The 17,544-nt window shown below is 34.0% G+C and overlaps 4 protein-coding genes and 2 non-coding genes across 10 annotated transcripts; 3 read left to right on the plus strand and 3 right to left on the minus strand.

The window, feature by feature from the left end:
- Positions 1-63: 63 nt before the first annotated feature.
- R05D3.12 lies at positions 64-6,646 on the plus strand (the record flags this gene model as incomplete). 4 transcript variants are annotated; one of them, NM_171214.8, is made up of 14 exons in its annotated part: positions 64-199; positions 247-499; positions 864-1,107; positions 1,161-1,241; positions 1,505-2,053; positions 2,105-2,297; positions 2,588-3,107; positions 3,157-3,351; positions 4,419-4,715; positions 4,769-4,855; positions 5,464-5,689; positions 5,737-6,156; positions 6,205-6,339; positions 6,385-6,646. In NM_171214.8, 14 exons carry the CDS (start codon positions 76-78, stop codon positions 6,571-6,573), a joined length of 3,513 nt encoding a protein of 1,170 aa, NP_741252.2. The 4 variants fall into 4 exon arrangements, with proteins under 4 accessions (NP_741252.2, NP_001129839.2, NP_001368211.1 ...); NM_001379830.2 differs by lacking the exons at positions 4,419-4,715; positions 4,769-4,855; positions 5,464-5,689; ... (1 more) ...; positions 6,205-6,339; positions 6,385-6,646 and adding an exon at positions 3,496-3,849 and having other exon boundaries at positions 65-199; NM_001136367.4 differs by lacking the exons at positions 864-1,107; positions 1,161-1,241; positions 1,505-2,053; ... (7 more) ...; positions 6,205-6,339; positions 6,385-6,646 and adding an exon at positions 515-648 and having other exon boundaries at positions 247-468.
- A 938-nt stretch (positions 6,647-7,584) lies between these two features.
- ZK353.4 (uncharacterized protein) lies at positions 7,585-8,758 on the minus strand (the record flags this gene model as incomplete). The annotated part of the gene is made up of 4 exons (NM_066449.3): positions 7,585-7,777; positions 7,828-7,971; positions 8,017-8,314; positions 8,480-8,758. The coding sequence occupies 4 exons, from the start codon at positions 8,756-8,758 to the stop codon at positions 7,626-7,628; spliced, it is 873 nt and encodes a 290-aa protein (NP_498850.2). The 3' UTR covers positions 7,585-7,625.
- A 242-nt stretch (positions 8,759-9,000) lies between these two features.
- ZK353.10 (Cell division protein FtsL) lies at positions 9,001-13,543 on the minus strand. 2 transcript variants are annotated; one of them, NM_001313003.2, is made up of 3 exons: positions 13,440-13,543; positions 9,724-9,841; positions 9,001-9,181 (listed from the first exon to the last, which is right to left on the minus strand). In NM_001313003.2, the coding sequence occupies exons 1-3, from the start codon at positions 13,527-13,529 to the stop codon at positions 9,108-9,110; spliced, it is 282 nt and encodes a 93-aa protein (NP_001299932.1). In that variant the 5' UTR covers positions 13,530-13,543; the 3' UTR covers positions 9,001-9,107. The 2 variants fall into 2 exon arrangements, with proteins under 2 accessions (NP_001299932.1, NP_001040895.1); NM_001047430.3 differs by lacking the exon at positions 13,440-13,543 and having other exon boundaries at positions 9,010-9,181; positions 9,724-9,791.
- ZK353.11 lies at positions 9,338-9,486 on the minus strand. Its single transcript, NR_052517.1, has one exon. It is a non-coding gene; the product is annotated as an Unclassified non-coding RNA ZK353.11 (non-coding RNA).
- Positions 13,544-14,250: 707 nt separating the features above from the next.
- Positions 14,251-14,367, plus strand: ZK353.12. The gene has a single exon (NR_052518.1). It is a non-coding gene; the product is annotated as an Unclassified non-coding RNA ZK353.12 (non-coding RNA).
- A 736-nt stretch (positions 14,368-15,103) lies between these two features.
- Positions 15,104-15,843, plus strand: ZK353.3 (uncharacterized protein). Its single transcript, NM_066451.5, has 4 exons — positions 15,104-15,220; positions 15,266-15,430; positions 15,484-15,660; positions 15,710-15,843. The coding sequence occupies exons 1-4, from the start codon at positions 15,176-15,178 to the stop codon at positions 15,815-15,817; spliced, it is 495 nt and encodes a 164-aa protein (NP_498852.1). The 5' UTR covers positions 15,104-15,175; the 3' UTR covers positions 15,818-15,843.
- The last annotated feature ends 1,701 nt before the right edge of the window (positions 15,844-17,544 follow it).

Consider the following 17,544-nt stretch of genomic DNA (forward strand, 5'->3'; position numbering starts at 1 on the left):
CAGTTTTGATGTCTCCAATCTATTTCAGTTTACAATTTTAAAATATAGAATATATATATTTAGGTTTCATAAGTTATGCATCGATTACGGGTTCTACGTCACTTGAAGTTCTGCATTTCCACGTCACATAGGACTACTGTAGTTTTAAAAAATACTCGTTCATTTTGTAATAATATTCCTTCTACTAGTTTTGCTTCTGGTAATAATCGAATTTCAAAACTTTAGCTAAAATATTTCTTTTTGAAGAGGCTGCAGCAAAATATGAAAAGAAAAGTCCAACTGAACATGTATTACTTCGACCCGATACATATATTGGAGGTGTCGCCATGCGAGAAGATCAAATTATTTGGCTCAGAGACTCAGAAAATAGAAAAATGATTGCAAAAGAAGTCACTTATCCACCTGGATTATTGAAGATTTTCGATGAGATTCTAGTGAATGCGGCTGATAATAAAGCAAGAGATTCCAGTATGAATCGGTTGGAAGTATGGTTAGATAGGTAAATATATTGCAGGAATTTATGTTCTGCGACAAAGCTACGATACGCTGTCTCGCCACGACAATTGTTTTGGTAAATGCATGAAAATCGACGTGCACCTTTAAATAATACTGTAGTTTTAAATTCTCGTTTCTTCAATTTTTCATAAATGGTTTTCCGATGAATATATGATTTTAAAAAAATCTAAAATTCACATTAATTTATAAGAAACAAAATTCCTCAAAAACGAAAGTTTGGCGATACAGTACTATCTTTTTCACTTTTTCGCATTAAACAAAAATTTGTCGTGTCGAGACCGGGTACCGTTTTTTGTTGCACAAATTCGCGTCTTCGTAATGTATATCCTTAAAAATAAATTTTTAAGAGAAACCGCACGAATATCGGTATGGAATAACGGAAGCGGACTTCCAGTGGAAATTCATCCAACCGAAGGAATTTATGTTCCAACGCTTGTCTTTGGAAATTTATTCACTTCATCAAATTATGATGATTCTGAAATTAAAACAGTTGGTGGAAGAAATGGATATGGTGCAAAACTTTGTAATATTTTCTCAAAGGAATTTATCGTTGAAACAGTGGATACAAGAATAAAACGACGGTTTAGACAGGTTTCTGATAATAAAATCGAGGAATTAATTGAATTAATTTATTAAATTTTTAGAAATGGTATGACAATATGAAAAAGTGTAATGAGGCGGAAGTTGTCGAGATTTTAGATGAAACAGTCAAAGACTACACTAAAGTATGAAGTTTCGATAGGCTCCTCCCCCAAACCATGGGTCTCGCTAGGTATTTGGTGGAAAACAGGAATTTCAGACGTTTTCAATTAGTTTCGCCGATTTTGTCAATTTTCAAACGTTTACCGTTATGTTTTTGATGAAATAAAAAAAATTCTTAAAAACATGCGAAAATAATTAAAAACGTTTAAATTTCCGATTTTGCCGTCAAATACCAAATGAGACCCATAGGATCTCATAATAAAGATAAAAACCATTTTTGTTTCAGGTCGAATTTGTTCCTGATCTTGAACGTTTCCAAATAGATAAACTCTCCGATGACGTCATCGATCTTATCGGAAGACGTGTATTTGAAGTTGCTGCAACTCTTCCACGAGATGTTGATGTTTACCTAAATGGCCAAAAATGTGATGTAGACGGATTCGAAGATTATGTAAAAATGTTCAATGACTCTTCGTCTCTTCTATTTCTTCATCCAACACCTCGATGGCATGTGGGCGTGGCCAAACGGAATAATTTCTTTGGAGAATCTCATGTGGTCCTTCCGAAAATTGTTAGCTTCGTGAATAATATCAACACGGAGAAAGGGGGAAGCCACGTGGATTATGTGATGGATAAAATAGTGAATATTATCAAGCCAATCGTAGATTCAAAGTTAGGAGATCCTACGAAAAGTGTGAAACCAGCAGTTATCAAGAATAATTTGTCTATATTTATCAATTGTCTCATTGAAAATCCATCTTTTGAAAGTCAAACTAAAGAAACTTTGACGACGAAAGCCAAGAATTTTGGATCAATTTTTGAATGTGATGCGAAGGTTAGAAATATAAAATTAGTATATTCAGTACTATTTTTAAAATTTTTTCAGAAAACAGCAGAATGGGCGGAACAGAGTGGATTAATAGAGGATATTGTGGAAGAAGTATTGAATATGAAAAAGAAGAAATTACCAGGAAAACGAGTTTCAGTGTCTTCAGTTCGAGATATTGTCAAGCTAGAAGACGCTGAATGGGCTGGAATTACGGGAACGGCAGAGAAGTGCACATTGATTCTCACAGAAGGTATCATATTAACTAGGTCCCTGCGTCTTTAAAGATTACTGTAATTTCCACCGATTTTCTATAGTTTTCCGTCAAAAATGTATTTATTTATCAAAAAACGATTAAACATTTACTAGGTTTTAATATATATTTTAATAGTTAGGTTGTTTTTAAAGAAAAACTAGAAAATCGGTGGAAATTACAGTACTCCTCAAAGGCGCACATCCGTTTGTATTTCACAGAAAATTGCCGTGTCGAGACCAGTTACCGTATTGAAACTAAGAATTTCTATTCAATAAACACATTTTCAGGTGATTCGGCGAAAGCTTTGGCTCTTGCCGGCTTAGAAGTTCTGGGACGTGAAACTTATGGAGTATTTCCACTGAAAGGAAAACTGTTGAACGTATCAAATCTAGATGACGCCCGTGCATCGAAGAATGAAGAAATTTCGAATCTTCTCCGAATTCTTGGATTGAAATTTGAAGATTCGAACTCAATAACTCGCGAGTCTCTTCGATACGGTCGACTCTTGATTTTGGCGGATCAGGATGAGGATGGCAGTCACATCAAGGGACTAATTGTTAATTTTATTCATAAATTCTGGCCAAGTCTTGTGCATACAGATGGATTCATTCAATCATTCCGAACACCACTACTGAAAGCAAAGAAAGGAGATAAAGTTAGATCATTCTTCTCAATGAATGAATATCGGAAATGGGCAGATGTTGAAGAAGGAGGAAAATGGAAAATTAAATATTATAAAGGACTTGGAACTTCAACTTCGAATGAAGCAAGAGAATATTTCAGTGATTTAGATCATCATACTGTTAAGTAAGTAACTTCCAATACGGAGAAAATATCAAAATTTTATTTTTTTCAGTTTTAAATACACTGGAACAACAGATGATGATGCTATTCGAATGGCTTTTGATAGAGATAAGAGTGACGAGAGAAAAGAATGGATCAGAAGATCAGAAAATGAGATTACGAATGAAGATGATGGTAAAACTGAAATAAGTTATCAAGAATTCGTTGATGGGCAACTTATGCAATTTGGAATGGTCGATTTAAAAAGGTATCCCAAGCAAGGCCGTCCAACGAGAAAATTTTTGCAATTATCAAGAAACGGGAATTCTTGCCAAAAAAAACCAAGAAAAAACTAATTCTTTCGAAAATATTTATTAACATAAAATGAGAATTACATTATTATACTCTTGAGAACAAAAGAAGGCCCGTATGTCGGATGGAGTCGAGGTTCGGCTGGTCTTTGGAGAAGCTGAATTCGTCATCGTCAGCGATCGTCCAGGTTTTTCCGTTCCGAATCCACGCGACTGAATGCCACATCTCCTCCTTATCTCCAGGACTTGCAACGTTTCGAATCTCAACGAATCCAGTGAGAATGAACTTGAATCCGAGAAATTCGTACTCTACACCTGATTTGACACCAGGCTTTTTGTTCGAATTTCCCTTAAGTTCAACCCTTTTTTTAATTTCTAGATCCAAATGGTCATAATAAGTTCTGCTCATTTCATAGTGAATAAATTTCTAGAAATTAATAAAAAACTATACTATATAATCTGAAAATTGTTACTTACACATATACAACTACAGTAACCCAACAGTGTCCCTCCACGTAGTAAAAATGCGTCCGTAGCAAAAGAGTAAAACGTAGTAAAACATCCACGTAGTAAAAGATGAGGTAGTAAAAAAGTATTTTCCGTAGTAAAAGATCTATGTGGTCAAATCGTAGTAAAAGATATCACGTAGTAAAAGAGCTAACTGTAGTAAAAGATCTAGATGCGGAATTCGTAGTAAAAGAGATGTTGTAGTAAAAGAGATACGTAGTAAAAGATCAAGTAGTAAACCAGTATTTGCCTTCTCATTTCCCTCGTTGGCCTTTTCGGTCTTTTCTTTTCTTACGTTCTCGGCAGTAATCATTGTAGATTTTGTTGAAAAACTACTGTAGATTTTGTAGAAACAAAAATATTTGAAAAATGATGGATAGTGAGAAATAATAAATGTGGCTACACGTTTTTAAGAATCAATAATTCTGGCAAAATGTGCAAGAAATCAAGAATCAAGAAATGGACGGCCTTGATCCCAAGGAAGATCAATTTGTCAATTAAATTTATATTTTTGAAGATCAATTCCATCTCTGATTGATGGTTTGAAACCATCTCAACGGAAGATTCTTTGGACACTTTTGAATAATATGGATGAATCGACAGAAATCAAAGTATCTCAGTTGGCTGGAGCAGTTGCACATCGACAATCATATCATCATGGAGAAGAATCACTGGTCAGAACAATCATTCGAATGGGTCAAACATTTTGTGGATCTTCGAATCTTCCACTTCTTCAACCAATTGGACAGTTCGGAACACGTCATGAAGGAGGAAATGATGCAGCTTCTGCCAGATATATTTTTACTGCGCTCGCGTGAGTTATAGGATACGTGCAACAAAAAACAAATTAAGAAAATAGATTTTCAGTCCAACAACTCGTTTGCTTTTCCCACAGGCGGATGATGATCTCCTTCAAAAAAATGTAGAAGAGGGAATGGTTGTGGAACCAACGTGGTATTAAATTTTGTCATTTTTGTGAAAAAAATACGGTACCCGGTCTCGACACGACAAATGCGCCTTTGAAGAGTACTGTAATTTCAAACTTGTGGTACTACTGAATTTTCGATTATTTTATATAATTTTTATCACGATCAGATATTTAAAAATTATGTTGTTCAATAGTTTTCATAATTAAAACAATTTCATCCTAAAAACTGTAGATTTTTTGTGTTTTTACCGGAAATTTTATTTATCGCTTTTTTTCAAAAACAAAAAAAAACGAAAAACGCGACAAATTCTATTGTTCTGAAAAACTCATAAATTTTAAAATTTTACTTTTTTCCAAAAAATACACTCGAAATTTGAAAAAGTGCAATTTTGATCATTATATTCAAAATTATCAACATATTTTTTAGGATACAGCACCGCTGAAAAATATGGAAAATTTATGAAAATTCCGCAGCACCAAAAGTTCGAAATTACAGTACTCTTTAAAGGCGCACACTTTTTGTATTTAACAAAAAAATGTCGTCTCGAGACCAGGTACCGTAGTTTTGACGCAAAATTTTTCGTTTGCGTAATATTAACTTTCAACTTAGAAAACAAATTATAAACTGTTCCAGGTTATGCCCAATCGTCCCTCTTATTCTGATTAATGGAACTGAAGGTATTGGTACTGGATGGTCAACTAAAATTGCAAATCGAAATCCAATCGATATTATTGATATGATTAGGCGAAAAATTGATTCGATCTCGACGGAATATGAAATACCGCCGTTTTATGAAGAGTTCAGAGGAAAACTTGAAGTAGTTACACCCACAAAGTTTATCAGCAGTGGGAAGATTCAAGTACGAAATTTAAAAAAATTGAATTTATGAAAATTAATATTTTTCAGTTGATACGGCCAGAACGAAAGAATGCTTCAACATTTTCCATTGAGATTGTGGAACTACCAATTGGAATCTGGACTTCAAAATACAAGGAGAAGCTGTCGAAAATTGTGGAGACATTACCAGTTTTAGAGTTTTCCGAACGGCATACCGAAAAACGAGTACATTTTCGAATAACTCTTGACAGAAAGAAATCGTCACGATTTCTACAAAAGAGCAACTCGGATCTTCTGAATTATTTCAAACTTCGGACAAGCTTAACAGAAAATCGAGTGTTGTTTGATAGAAATGGAGAATTGAAAGAATTCGGAAATATTTCGGAAATCGCTGCCGAATTTTTTGAAGTTCGCAGAGATCTTTATGAAAAACGGCTGAAAATTCAAAAAGAGGAATGTGAAGCAAAACTGATATATGTTGAAAATCAGGTATCGTTTTCAAATATCTAAAAGAAATCTGAAATCAGAAAATTTCAGCTCAATTTCATCGAAATGGTGACCAATGGAACTATTGAGATACGATCAATGGGACGTAATCAATTGGAAGAAAAACTTCAGGAAATGGGTTTCAGAGTTGATCCTATGGCAACTATTGCTAAGAACTCCAAAAAAGTAAATTTAATCAATTATGAAGACTTTCAATATCTGAATTTTCAGGCAAACTACGGATACCTTCTTGAAATGCCGGTCTCACGACTAACTTCTGATGAAATGAAAAGATTGGAAGAACGAAAATCACGACGGAGAACTGAGCTTGAAGCAGCTGAATCTGCAGATTGGAAATCTGTGTGGCGTTCCGAATTGGACAAGTTGGCAGAGGCAGTTGGAAACAATAGAAAGAGTTAAATATATGTGATTGTTTTTTTTTTGCTCGAGTGTGTTTTTTAGGTTGTGTATTTTGGATAATAAAACTTATAAACTAGATTTTTGTTGGCGATATTATGGACAGCAAACAATGAAACATTCAATTCGTTTAAAAACTCTTCCATAAACTCGAGCATTACCCATCCTTTGGTAACATCAATACGATCCACTTCAGTCTTGTTGGACACAAACAAAATGTGACCAAGAAAACTTATTGCACTGAATCCTTCTAATTTCCAATCTTTCGTACATTGTTTGTAATTTGAATCCAGCCATTTTATTTCGAAACTACCATTGCCACAAAGGCAGAATGTGAAATAGCCTGACAAATCAATCAAAAATCTAACACCTACATGAACCTATGTTTTTATTTTTATTACTTTGCACGATCGAATAAAATTCTTCATTTTATTGGAAACTGCTGACAACATCAATCTGCAAAACATTTAATATATAATAGGAACAAAAAACACTATAAAACTTACTTTCCCAATAGATCCATATGTTTCAGCACTTTTTCTAAAGAATATTCAGGTAGAGAAAGAATAGGAAAAAATGGGACAATCATTTTGGAGCTACAAAACAAATGGTACAAGATGGATGAATTGGCTAGTGGTTGTTACTCTGTTGGCCTTATTCTCGGTGCGCAAGAAAAGACTGCTAATTTAGAATCGATTCTTACCAGGAAAGTATTTGAGCTCTTTCCCGGAACCTTTAGTACATTTAAATAGGAAGATATCACCATCTGGCCTTATTTGTTGACCTACTCTTATTCCATCTCTATTGTCCATTTTGCCAATATACTACTTATTACTTACTTACACTTGATACGACAGAAATTTATGAAAAATTTTATTTAAATGAAATAAACTCCTTACCAGTGTGATGATTGAGTCTGAATTCAGAAAACAATAAAATCTATTCTGAATGCGAAAAGGAAGAACAGTTTTTTACCCAATTGAATTTTTTATTTGGTAATGTGTTATAGAAATTGCACATAATTCATTTTATTCTTAATACACAAACAATTTGAGTTACTTTTTGACTGCAGAAGATGGTGGAATTGACACGGATGTTTCAGAAGATGGTTTCGAGACATGAACCACAGTTGGAGGAGTGTTTGCTGTAGGGATAGCAGTTTGAGCATATGATTCACTAAATGACATTGGCGGAGTTCGACCAGCTTCTGAAATGTTTTAAATTAGTTTTTTTTTCTGGAAATGAATCAGTGAATACCTATCATGTTGTAATTATTCACTTCACTTCGCTTTGATGAGACTATGTAAGTCGAAATATCACTTCCAATCGAGGATTCCATCGCAGATTCTGCACTTGACATTGGTTTTTCAGGAGTTGAAGCTTGAACTGCGGTGGTTGGCTCTGGAATTAAATTATGAGTTGGCAGAAGACATTGGAAATACTTACTCGGAGAAACGATTTCGACAGAAATCTCTCCTGTTCTATTTGCAGAAGAAGAAGTGTTTGCCATTTTTGTTGCTTCATTTTTCAAATCCGTTAGGCTATTCTTTACCGATAATTCTTCCGTACTTGGCTCCTTGGATACCAATTTTTCAGTTTTTGGCGTGGAAGCTTTGGGAATGGGAACTTTCGGCTTTTGTGCACAAGTCTTCGGCTGCTTCTCAGATTTTTCCTTGATGGTCTCATCAACAGTCGTCTTGGAAAAATCGTCTTGTTCCGTTGATTCAGGCGATTGTTTTTTGACCTGAAAGTTAGAGGATAAATCTAAGATTGACAGATTTCTGTAACTAAGAAGAAGCAGCAGAGAATTGGCAATATGCTGGAGTGAGAAGCTGGGAAATTACGCCATTTAGTTTGATCTTTATTTGAAGTAGCACCACAACAAAATACATAGAGAAACCTGGCATACCTTGTTTTCCGAACAACTTCTAGAAGCCAATGAGTTATTAATAACCACCGGATCACGAATACTATTTTCAATCTCAATCCCTCCAGTCTCATCAGCCAACTGATTTTTCTTTCGTTGAGATCTCAGATACACCACAAACATGTATCCAGTGACTATCAAAATGAGCACAACCAAGATGAGTCCGAAGCACCAGGCAGCCCAGTTTGCAGGACTTTTTTCTGAAATTGGAAGGCATTTCAAAACTTCTTTTATAGATAACTCACCTTTGTCTTCTAGCATAACTATACCAATTTAAGTGGATGATGTTTAAAAATGAAGTAAATCGGTGATAATTGTGTTCAATACATAAACACAAATTGGAACTGAGTTTTAATTTTGTTTTTTTCGTTTTTTTTAAATGTTTTTTTTTGGAAGTTCACGTTGCTATGATGCTTTTTAGTTTCGAAATTTCGGCTTGACTGATAACAAAAAAAACTTCTCATATCAATAGCATTTTATAACCATGTTAATGTACACTGCAGTTCGTTTTAAAGTTGTTTATCATATCAATATATACACAAAACAGGAATAAAATTAACCCGAAATGGTTTAACATGAGAAATATGTGCAACAAAACAATTTGAAATGTTCAACTCCTCGTTTCAGTGAGCTCAATTCCATGCACCGAGTAGATTACCATTCGTTCCTCCACTTTTTGTTCAACTGAAAAAAATATTTTTAAGTATAAAATTTCGGTTTTTAGTTTCAAGACATTCCCTTATTTAAGATTCCCAGCTGAGGGCATCATAAGGAACTAAGAGTTATGAAGCGCAAACTTTTTTTTTCTTGCTTCCAATCCAATAAATAACCCCATCTTGACGTCAGGCATCATCATCATCTCGATATTTCATCTTTTCCCACTTGAGCATAAAATGCTCTGTGAAAAGCCACTTCAAATCACGTCATTTATGCAGTTTGAAAAATCAAAAAGAAATTTGAAATGCTCTTCAGATATGGAATATAACAACAAAACAAAAATTCTAGAGTTCTACTGCCTACATACCTGCCTATTGTCTGCATTGTAAGACGATTTATTAGTTAACTTAATGTATGAGTGTTTAACAAGGCAAATAGATCGCCGGAGATATAGGTAGGTAGGCATATTTTAAAAAATAGGTCAAACGGGAAACTTTTCGAAAAAGGAGATTTTAGATTTAGAAATGGGAGAATATTTTCTGATAGCTCAGTAGAAAAGTTCAACGTACCCATCAGATCAATCTTCCTTCCCAATGCTAACGAGAAAGCAACAAGAGCTAATGCGATTAGTGTCATTCCAATTGAAACGAATACGACGACACGTTTCACACGCTTCTGATTGTGTTCCTGGAAATAGAATACTTTTCATTCTTTTTTTGGACTTTTTTTTTGGTAATGTGGGTGGAAGTCTGATTGGGTTCAAGTGTGCTTTCTGAACTTTATTATGTCATGGAAAAATATTTTCGATCCTTAAAATTCTAACCAATGGGTTATTGTAATTCAAGTTTAAAAGTAATAAAATTGTTCTGCTGACAATAAGGGGGTTTTCCTAGTCACATGGTAATAAATATCAATTCTACACAAATTTTCAAATTTCCGATCTTCACATTAAGAAGCTATTTTGTTTCCGGTTTGCAAATTAAAAATCCCAATTGGTGTTAAAACAGAGATCAATTTATTTATTTTTTGTCTGAAAAATTCTGCTTCTTGATGAGTTTTCTTTCTTCTTTTGTGTATGTTTTTTTTGTGTTCTCTCGAGTTATATGTGTTCTTCTTCTTTTTCTTCTCATAATAGAATATCATATTGTTCTGACTTCAGTTGTTTTTGACATCCTCTCGAGAACTCTTTTTTTCTTTTGATTTCTCTAAATCTCTTTTAATTTGCCAACTATTTTCTCATGTAAGAACACGAGAAGAAATGACATAAAATCAGATGGATGAGATGGAAGAAAAATGAATGGAAGTTGAAAATTGTAAAAAGACACATGTATTTTTCATTTTCTCTTTACAATTTCCCCCAACAAATATTTTTCCTAATTTTTTTTTCAATTTTTTGTTTTTTGTCGGAAGAAGGAAAAAATAAATCAAAAGTCAAGCAAAAAGAGGAAATTTGCAGAATTATTCATGGATTAACGGCGATGGACATCGTCATCGACTTAAGCCAATGAGAAAATTCTAATTTATGTGTACACGCAAACAAGTTGAAAAGGGGAAATCTAAATGTCAGAATCTGGAATCCTGTGGTATTCCTAAAGTTCGATATTCTGGAAAACAAATTACAAATTATCGCAGTTTTTCTAGAGAATTAAATTCTAATAATTTTGTGAGCTAAACATGGTGCATCCAAACAGTACAAATGTGCTCAACCGAACAACAATAATGACTCTACAAAATTAGGATCTTTTTTATGGTTACTGTCATTTGATTTTACAAAAACTGAACCACCCGTTTCGGAGAAAAATGAGCCCAAGCGTCAGAGCATATTGTAGCCAGACAATGTACGTCTTTTAGGACATAAATTCAGCACAGATCAAACGTATCGAGTCTATACCGCTGAAAATAACAGAAAATATAGTGCAGGCAAGTAGGTAGGCAGAATATAGCCACCCTGGCAGAAGTTGCTATATAACTTTACCCTTTTTGTTCAGGAACCATCGACTGGCTTTGGTTTTTTTCTGAAAGTGTTGTGATTTTGCAGCTCTCCGAATTGTCCAATGATGTTTTACTCTGCCCTATTGTAGGTCGTCTTCAGGTATATAAAACAGTCACTGGATGCCTGCCTTCGTACTTTTCCAGTAGTAAAGCCTCTAGGACACCCTACTTGAACGACTTAAAGCCATAAATTGGCAATAGGAATAAATATGGAAATTACGAATTCATATTCAGTATTCTGACGTCTTCATATCGAAAAGGGTTATTCTTTGAACTTTAAGTGTATTTCTTTTGTTCAAAAAAAGAATGATCTCCGATCGACTCAATTAGTATCTCATTCCTTTTTTTCTACCCGTGAATCGGTTTCCGATCCTATCGCACACACACACACACTACGAGCATAATCCGAAATAAGGGGAAAAAAGAAAAGACACAAGACCTTTTTCTCATGTGCTCTGCCCCGAGACAAGCTCACCGCCAATTGCATCATTTTGAGCAGTCTCATTTTTTCCCTAGTCATTCGATACGGAGTGGGGATAGATGATACATTTTTCTTGTGAGAGGAGACGAAGAGTTATTTTTTCCCGCGCATACTTGCAAATTTATGCATGTGCATGAAATTTGATGAAGTTATGGATATGAAGTTTAAGGAGACAGAAAATGACACTTCTTCCGTTTTTTTTCTTGCAGGATCATTTTATAAGAAGTCACGGAAAGTTTACGAGTTGGTGTTCTAGAATCTATTTCTGAATAAAGCACTTTCTGGGCAAAAGCTCATGTGGTATTATTTTGACAATTAAAAAACCTCAGGACGAATTAAACATCGGGAGGCAAGATGGGCGCCGGGGACGCCCCGTGATGTCTCATCTAGATCATTTTTTTTTAAATAATAAAATGATTGTTAAAGTTACTAAAACGAGTTCATTCAGTGTTTAATATGGATAAAATTGGGGTTTTATTTTTTTTTAGAAAAATTCCGGCCTAATTTTTTCAGACGGGGTTGTCTCTAATTTTTTGGAAATCATTTGTTGTCTAGTGTCTCTAGTAATTCTAGGCAAATGCAATCAAACTACGAAAATTTTCAGCAAGAAATATACGACCACTCCGAAACATTTTTTTGTACTTTCTCTTAAATCCTCTTCACGAGAAGTTCTTGTAAGAACATTTAGAACGAGACTAATAAAATTCTGAAAAACTCGGTCATAGATTTTTGTGCTTCGCGGCCACGTATCTGCCTGTTTTTTCTCTAAAAAATTGCTTCCAAATTCAAGATTTCTCGTTCCTGTTAATAATTCAAAACGGAAGCCATAATTTGTCTCAGACACAGGGCGCATATTTCAAAAATCAAAACAAAATGTTCTTCTTTTTGTTTTGCAGAAATATTCAACTCTTGCAAAGAAGCCCCCAATTTGAAAACATCTAGAATGTTTTTTCTTTCAATGGAACAATATTTTATGCATACGTAGACACACTACGAATTTAAAAATTCAGTTATTCTAAAATTTACACTGAAAATTTTCCATTCATGTCAAATTATTCCCATGTCTGTGAATGAATCACAATTCGCAGAAGTCTGTCGTCACGGACTTTTTGTCAGGATTTTTGAGCAAAAAACTTCTTGTCAATTTTCCAAAAAATATGTTCTGACAGATCGCAAAAAATTGCACTAGAAAAGAAAAAGAAAAAATAATTCAAAGACCAAAAGTCGACGGAAATGTTCTTTTTCCGATGCTTCCGTTTTTTCAGAATATGTCATGAATCAAACCTACATACAAGGAAGGTATTGGTAGCTTAAAACTCATCAGAAGAACTTGATAAAATTTTCAGAAAATTCCATAAACTCACATTTAGAATCTAAAAAAAATATTTTCGAACAACAACGTGTGGAGAGAAATATTGACTTGTTATGAGCTTTCAAAGAATTTTATATTCTTTATGCAAAAACAAATTTCAGAATTCGACGGAGCTTCACAAGTTTTCAAAGATTCTTTAAAAAAATTACAGCCTCGAACTGAGATAAACCCCAAATTTTCTTTGATTCAAGTAAATTGAACAAAAGTTCAGAACGTTGAGGGTTCAATTTTCCAGTTTAGTCCATTTGGATAAAGATAAACAAAAATCAAGGAAACCTTTCTAAATTACAAATACAATATTAATCCCAAACACTGAATTTTTCATTTTCTTAAAAATTTCCATAGTTTTTCGTTTTTCCCAAATTTTTCCGCTGAACTCCATAAAGTTCAAAATTCCCATTCATGTCAAGTTTTTTGTTTAAAAATCTAATCAAACTAACCTTCAATTGTTGAATCTCAACATCTGTAAGTTCATATTCAGCTCCACCTGACTGAAGTACTTCGAAGTTTGTTGTCTTTTGGAAATCCATTAAAAAATTTAAATCTGAAGACAAGTTAAAAATTGAATAATGTCCAGTTAAAAAACAAGAAAGGAGTTATAAAAGCTCAGTGTGTTGAGAACAATTCTTTGTTAAAATAAGAATAATTGAAACGCACATGATGTTTGAAAATCGTAGAAAAAAAATATTTTGGTAAACTTTCAGAATTAATAAAAACAAGTTGTTATCACCTTTTGACTGTAAAAAAATTTTGAAATATTTTTAAAGTGTTGCACTATGATAACTCAACATTTTAGTACTATAGGAACAATTTTAAGGAAGTTCCCCACTGTCTACAATCTAAAGACCATTTATAGGCCCTTGTAGAACCTAGTTAATCTTCTTAAAATCCTAGAGAAAATTCAGTGAAGTGAACACAATAAAAAAGGAGGAATCTGATATCTGTTGGTGACCCAACAAATAAGCTCACTCTCTATGTGTCGCTTTCCTAAAGAGTCAAAAGGGAGAAAAAGAGAAGCGCAAAACAACCAAGAGGCGGAGTCTGGTAGAAGACCAGGAGAGCGGCTCGGCGGGAAACGGAGACAGCGACACGGAAACGAGGAGCTGAAGAAGAAGAAGAAGAAGCTGACTGGAAGAATAAGAAGACGAAGATGCTCATTTCTCTATGTCTCTCATTATTACACTATCTACCGTTATCATCTTCTACTGCCATCATCATCTTGAAGAGCCGCTCAAAGAGATTCAGACAAAATAGATGAAGAGAGACGTTGTGACGTTACTGAAACATCTTCTTGAATATTCCAAAAGGAATCCAACAAGTTGAATATGCATTGTTATTGTAACTTGAGACTTGTCCATTGGAAGATGTCAAATGGGTTGACACGCATTAAATGCCTAATGAGAATGTAATGACTGTCTGACGATAGACAAATAAAGAAATGCAAAAAAAGGAAAAAGAATAAAAACAAATGAGTGTCTGTAAGGAGAATTAAATGAGACTCAAGGGAACAGGAGATTGGTTTTTTAGATTGCCTAATTCACAATGCTTGTTGACTGAGAAAATTGGTATTTGGGTTGGGAAAAAAGTTTTTGTAAAATGTTAGGAATTGTTTTGTGAGAATACCTTTTCATGGTACAGTTTTTACTGCAACTAACTTCTACCGTAGTCCAAACATTATTTGGATTTAATTTAATGACAAGGTGTTTTGACGGGCATATTCTGAATTTGCAATATGCTGTTCACATCCAAACACTGAATTCAATATTAGATATTGATATTGATCAGAAAATGTGGAGTTGGGCAATTTCGCGCTTTTTCCGTACCTCCAGGAGTTCATTCCACAGGTGACTTTTTTCATTTCCACTGCTTGGGCCACAATAAGGCAGACAGACATTTGCGTGAACCGTAAATTACAATTTAGAAGTTTGAAACTTGAATGCACTAAAAATGTTGGCACTAGTAATTATATTTTTGATAAAAACTTGATGTTTTCCGACGGTTTCTCAGATAAACAAAATTGATTTCTCTTTGAAATGCCTAAAAAACTTTTATCCGTATAAATTAGAAAAAACTTGAACTTTATTCAAATTAAAATCATATTCACATTCATCAATTTTTGAAAGAAACTTCATTATTTTCATATCTACCTCGTTCCAAAATCCAGAAATTTGAAAAAATGGGTATAATTATAAGTCTTGTCGCACCGACTGTTTCCAGTACCGTAAGTTAAGACATTTCATTCAATACATTTTTCTTTTTTTTTCAGATAAGTTCCCGGCTTATGATTGGCCCCGAAAATAATGAAAAGGATGCAAAAAATTCTGACAGAACAAAATATGATAATTTGGCAATGTTGGGACGTTCTCCTGAACAGAAAGAACATGTAAATCCATTTGAAAAGGCTCCCGTCGCTCGTCCTACTAGAAATACGGTAATTCACAATTAATCAGAGACAGCACATATAAAATTTACTGACTTTTGCAGGTGGATTCTCAAATGATGCTTGGTCCTCCTAAGAAGGCAAACGACCAAAGTGCTTCTGATTGTTCAATTTATGATAATCTCGTAGTTCCAATGTCAGAATTGGGCCCAACTCCTGGAAATAAGCCATCTCCAAACCCAATTGAAGGAGCTCCTATGATTCGTCCACCCCAAGATACTGTAGGTTTTAAATCTCAATTTTCTGATGTTGCAATAAATGAGTTTTCAGGTCTCGAGAGCTCCGGATAATTCAATTTATGACACTCTTCAGATGACACCGGAAGTTGATTGGAGCAAGAAAATGACAATGAAGTCAATGAAGAAAACTGGAAAATAAATTATGGAACTTAATGTGTTCCTTAAATTTTGTGCGTAGCTTATCTTCAACCTTCAAGACTAGTTAAATAAGCCGGTTTAAAGGCCAATAGGAAGGTACGTTTGTACTGATCGTGGATTACTTTTCAGCGTTTTTGGACATGGACATCCAAGGCTTGTGATACATTCATATATGCAACCTCCCCAATCTACGGTTTTTTGTAGGCACATTGATGATTTGAAGCAATCTAGCCTACCTACTGCCTATTCCTACAGTATACATGAAACGTTCTTCAAGAAATCGAAATTCTGACTAAAAAACATACAATCAATTGACAATGTTAGGGCGTTTTCCTAGACAAATAAAATGACATGCAAATCCATTTGAAAGGGACCCTGCCCGGCGTCATTGACACGGTAATACACAGATGGCAATAGCATAAAATTATACCTTACTATTTCGTGTTAAATTGTATTGTTAGTCAATTACTAAATGGATTCTTAGTGTGCTAAAATCTTATGTAATTTTAGAATAAATTTAAATTTCTACCCAAAATGAGGAAACATGCACATGAGCAAATAAAAATAGTGTGTCCACTCTACAATTGCTCTCCACACCTCCTCTAAACAAACATTTCCATGTATTTTTTCGTCTTCAGAATTGATTCCAAAAATGATAACAAGTATCCAGGGGAGTGCCCTGACCATTTTGTTGAAAAATTTCAAAAACTCGTTCGAATATTCTGTAAACAAATCTATTTAGAAAGGATGACGATACAGAAAAAATGGGCGGTTTTCAGGCAAAAAGGAGACAACGAAGCGAGAAATTGGTTTTCGAGAATCGAATAGTCATATGGATCATACATTTATGTCGTTGTAGGCAGTATTTGTGTACTTTCTCAATGGAACAACTTTTACTTCTATTTTCATATTACAGAAATTGTTTTGGCATTTTCCATTTGAATATCTATAATTTAAGCATTTTTCTAATGGAATAGAATAGCCTCAAATTAGTTTTATCAAAATTCAACTTCTCATTGATCTAATCTTTTTTTTGTACAGATGAATAAAGCGAGCCTCAAATATCCATAAAGCAAATGAACGAATAAAGTCCTGAAACGGAATAAATTCTTGGGCATTTATCATGTGTCATCTAAACAGTATTTGTGCAAATTGTCCGCCATTCCAATATATTCTTACTCACTTTGTTTACAAAACGTGCGATACTTCAGACTTCAGGAGAGGTCATCTTCCCGACGAAAACAGGCTGTACATATAATAATAGTCGGCTCCAATTGCTCCGTTTTTCGCCCTTTTTATGAGTTTTGGAATGGTTTTGAATTGAAATTTCTTAATTTTTTTACTAAAAAATTTCATTCAAATTTATTTCCAAAGGTACAAAAATTGTTAATTATTGCAATTTAATGAGTCGCTTGTTAAAGGGAGACACAATTTTAGGGCATGAAAATTTCCATTTGAAACTTTACGAAACGCATGATAGTAATACCGAGAGAAGCATACTTCCGCATTTTTACATTACCCAGATGCAAAAATTTGCGATTAAAAAAACGGTATTGGTCTCGACACGACACATTTTTGTTAAATGCAAAAAGTTGTGTGCCTTTGAGGATTACTGTAGTTTCAAACTTTTGTTTGATTTTTCATAGATTTACTTACGATTTTTTAAAAATTTATGTGTTTTTCAAATGTTTGAGATCTTTTTTTTTAAATCGAGATATGGTGAAGAAT

Source organism: Caenorhabditis elegans, chromosome III (assembly GCF_000002985.6).
Source record: "Caenorhabditis elegans chromosome III".
NCBI classification, from domain to species: Eukaryota; Metazoa; Nematoda; class Chromadorea; order Rhabditida; family Rhabditidae; genus Caenorhabditis; species Caenorhabditis elegans.

Excerpts from the sequence above, each read along its gene's own strand:
- ZK353.3 (NM_066451.5), top strand. The coding sequence starts at position 15,176 with ATGGGTATAATTATAAGTCTTGTCGCACCGACTGTTTCCAGTACC. Across the intron at positions 15,221-15,265 it reads CACCGACTGTTTCCAGTACC|ATAAGTTCCCGGCTTATGAT; the intron begins GTAAGTTAAGAC and ends TTTTTTTTTCAG. Across the intron at positions 15,661-15,709 it reads TTCGTCCACCCCAAGATACT|GTCTCGAGAGCTCCGGATAA; the intron begins GTAGGTTTTAAA and ends ATGAGTTTTCAG.
- ZK353.10 (NM_001313003.2), bottom strand. The coding sequence starts at position 13,529 with ATGGATTTCCAAAAGACAACAAACTTCGAAGTACTTCAGTCAGGTGGA. Across the intron at positions 9,842-13,439 it reads TTGAGATTCAACAATTGAAG|GAACACAATCAGAAGCGTGT; the intron begins GTTAGTTTGATT and ends TTCTATTTCCAG. Across the intron at positions 9,182-9,723 it reads AAGGAAGATTGATCTGATGG|TTGAACAAAAAGTGGAGGAA; the intron begins GTACGTTGAACT and ends TATTTTTTTCAG.